Below are 3,044 nucleotides of genomic sequence, written 5' to 3'. Positions count from 1 at the left end.
GATACAGCGCAACGTGGGATTTATATTGCACGTTGGCTGATGTATCCAAAAAATGACGTGTGAGCTGCCATTTTCCCTATATGAAATTTCTTTTAATGTGTCATTATTTACTTCGCGCTCGAAACAATATTTTTATGGCGTAATTTTTTTTAGCGTTTTTGTTGAAGATGCTCCGAGCCCACAGTCCATCCCCACATCCCAAACGCGAAGCCTTCCCTCCCTCCCTCCCTCCGAAAGCCGAAAATTTCCGAATCCCTCCCGCCCTCCGCCTCCCTGCTCTCGCCGCTATCCCGCACAACAAAACACCCAAATCCAAATCCAAGTCTGAACCCCTCTCCGCCATCCCTCGAATTTTCCATTTCGATATTCATGCTACAATGGTGCGTGAGCTCGGCGCCGACTCCTTCTACGCGCGCCTCCGCGCCGCCACCGCCGCCGCCGCAGCGGTTTCCTCCGCCTCCGCATCCCCTCTCCTGATCCTCCCGTCCGCGTCCGACGCCGACTCGCTCTGCGCGCTCAGGATCCTCGCCCACGTCCTCTCCGCCGACTCCGTCCGCTTCTCCGTCTACCCCGTCGCCTCCACCGCCGATGCCGCGGAACTCCTCGCCTCCTTCTCCGGCGCCGCCGTGTCCTCATCCCAGCCGCCGCCTCCGCTCTGCGTACTACTCATCAACTGGGGCGCGCGCTGCGACCTCCTCCGCGGCGTCCTACCGAGCGGCTCCACCGCTTTCGTCGTGGACTCACACCGCCCCGTGAACCTCCGCAACCTCGCCGCGGGGAACGACCGCGTCGTCGTCCTCTTCACCGCTGACGACGAGTGCACCGCCGACCTGTCGTATGACTTCGACGTGTCCTCCCTTGCCGATGCCTCCGACCTAACGGCCGAGGGGGACGCGGACGACGACCACCTCTGCGCCTCCGAGGAAGAGGAGTCAGATGGCTCGGATTACGATTCCGACGCCGAGGGCGGGATGAGGAAGAGACGGCGCGCGTCCGATGACGCGGAGGCGGACGGCGGCGATCCGGTGAGGCTGTTCGGGAGGCTGCGGCGGGAGTACTACCGGCTCGGCACCTTCCACGGGAAGCCGTCGGGGTGCCTCATGTACGACCTCGCCCACGCGCTGCGCAGGAACACCAACGAGCTGCTCTGGCTTGCCTGCGTCTCCCTCACCGACCAGTTCGTCCACGAGCGCATCACCAACGAGCGCTACCAGGACGCGGCCATGGAACTCGAGCAGCACATCAACGGATCCGGCAACCTCGATCCGTCCGGCGTCGGGTCCGTGGTCACGCTCAAGGACGGGACCAGGATCCGTGCGCCCGAGACCTCCCGCATCGCCTACGAGGACGAGCCGAGGCTTATGCTGCTGCGGGAGTGGACCTTGTTCGACTCCATGGTCTGCTCCTCTTATGTCGCGACGAGGCTCAAGACGTGGAGCGACAACGGGCTCAAGAAGCTGAAGCTTCTTCTGGCGAGGATGGGGTTCCCGCTCGCCGACTGCCAGAAGGGGTTCCAGTACATGAGCATGGATGTCAAGAGGAAGATGCGCGATGAGTTTGACCGCTTCCTGCCGGAGTATGGGCTCACCGACTTCTACTACCGAAGCTTCCTGAGGGTGCACGGGTACAAGTCCAAGGTCTCTGCTGCGGATCTTGTGTATGGCGTCACCGCTTTGCTTGAATCTGTGAATGCCGAGTCCAAGGAGTGTCGTGCTGCTGAGCAATTCTGGGTTGCATACTCTGCATTGTCTCCGAGCAATGTGGATCAGCTGCAGAAAGGAATGCAATCTGCAATTGAGATACAGAGGGCTATACTGAGGCAAGGAAGCTCGGCCATCACCAAGAGCGGCTTCATACGGAGTGCAAAGAAGTTCCGGTGGGTGAAGCTTGATGACCCAGTGGACACGAGCAAGCTGTGCCACCCTCAGGCCCTGACCAAGTTCTGCTTCTTCCTGATGGATGCACTGAAGGAGCGGGGTGCAAGGATGAAGCCACTGGTGTGTGCTTGCTTAGGGAGGGAACCTGAGAAGGTGCTGGTAGTTGGGGTATGGGGGAAGCCCAGGCTTGGGGCAGTTCAGGGGAATTCGTTCGGGAATGCATTTAGGTCAGCGGCAGAGGAGATTGGGGCAGACTATTTCCATGACATGTTTGAGTCATCATGGATTGTTCTTGACGTTGTTGCTGTCAGTTCTTTCATGATTCGGTTAACAGAGAAACTGTAATGATGGTATGTGCTGGCCTATGCCAGTTATCCTTTTTAGTCCCAAGGAGTTTGAGGCTTGATTCTGCTTCCAAATATAGGAGCTTCAGTCCTGGCGGTACATGACATGTATTTTCTCCTTATCCACCTGAACCTTTTCATGATCATGTTTCGCAACGAGAACGGAGGTTTTCCACTGTTTAGCCACTTCAATTAGTAAATAATAGATCAATGAAATTCAGATGCAAACCTTATCACAGTATGGAAATGAACAAGGTATATGGTACTGTTGACCTGATAGTGTCCGTTGTATCTGTGCTTGCATAAGTGTGTGCCTTCTGATTATAGAAAAGGGCCGTCTCCTCTTTTTGTACCACTAGAGTTGAAGTTCTTGAAGTGTGTAAACTAACAAGCCTTTCTTGAATATGTGCTGTTACTAGCAGTTTAGCACATGCTAACTTAAATGCATATTTGTTTATAATTAAAATTATGTGGATGCATTTGGTTGTCTCTTGATCAGGATAGATGTTTATAAACGTATAATACTTCTGGTGGTTGATTATACATTAATATCCTTTCACAAATTTGGTAGATCATGTTGAAATTTGGAGGTGGGCTTTAGGCCCATTAGAGAATTTCAGAAAAATCTCCAATGACCCATGTAGGTGGTGGCATGACAAGGTGGTGGGAGTTTAGTCCCACCCCGCTAGTGGAGGAGAGTTTGGACCCCTTTATAAGAGTCTCTCTTCCACATGCTATTGGAGAGTGAGAAGAGAAGGTGCCCTCGCGCACTCCTCCTCCACGCCTCGTCACGACGCGACGCGATGCGCCACGGGTTGCGGGA

General features: G+C 54.8%; 1 protein-coding gene across 1 annotated transcript; it reads left to right on the top strand.

Annotated features, from left to right (window-relative positions):
* Window positions 1–321: 321 nt before the first annotated feature.
* LOC123446231 (cell division control protein 45 homolog) lies at window positions 322–2,500 on the top strand. Its single transcript, XM_045122907.1, has one exon. It carries the CDS (start codon window positions 378–380, stop codon window positions 2,220–2,222), a length of 1,845 nt encoding a protein of 614 aa, XP_044978842.1. The 5' UTR covers window positions 322–377; the 3' UTR covers window positions 2,223–2,500.
* Window positions 2,501–3,044: the final 544 nt, after the last annotated feature.

The sequence above is a fragment of the Hordeum vulgare genome, chromosome 4H (assembly GCF_904849725.1).
Source record: "Hordeum vulgare subsp. vulgare chromosome 4H, MorexV3_pseudomolecules_assembly, whole genome shotgun sequence".
Taxonomy (NCBI): Eukaryota; Viridiplantae; Streptophyta; class Magnoliopsida; order Poales; family Poaceae; genus Hordeum; species Hordeum vulgare.
The sequence above is the reverse complement of the archived record's forward strand: the minus strand, read 5'-3'. Positions and strand labels throughout refer to the sequence as shown.

Excerpts from the sequence above, each read along its gene's own strand:
- LOC123446231 (XM_045122907.1), top strand. The coding sequence starts at position 378 with ATGGTGCGTGAGCTCGGCGCCGACTCCTTCTACGCGCGCCTCCGCGCC.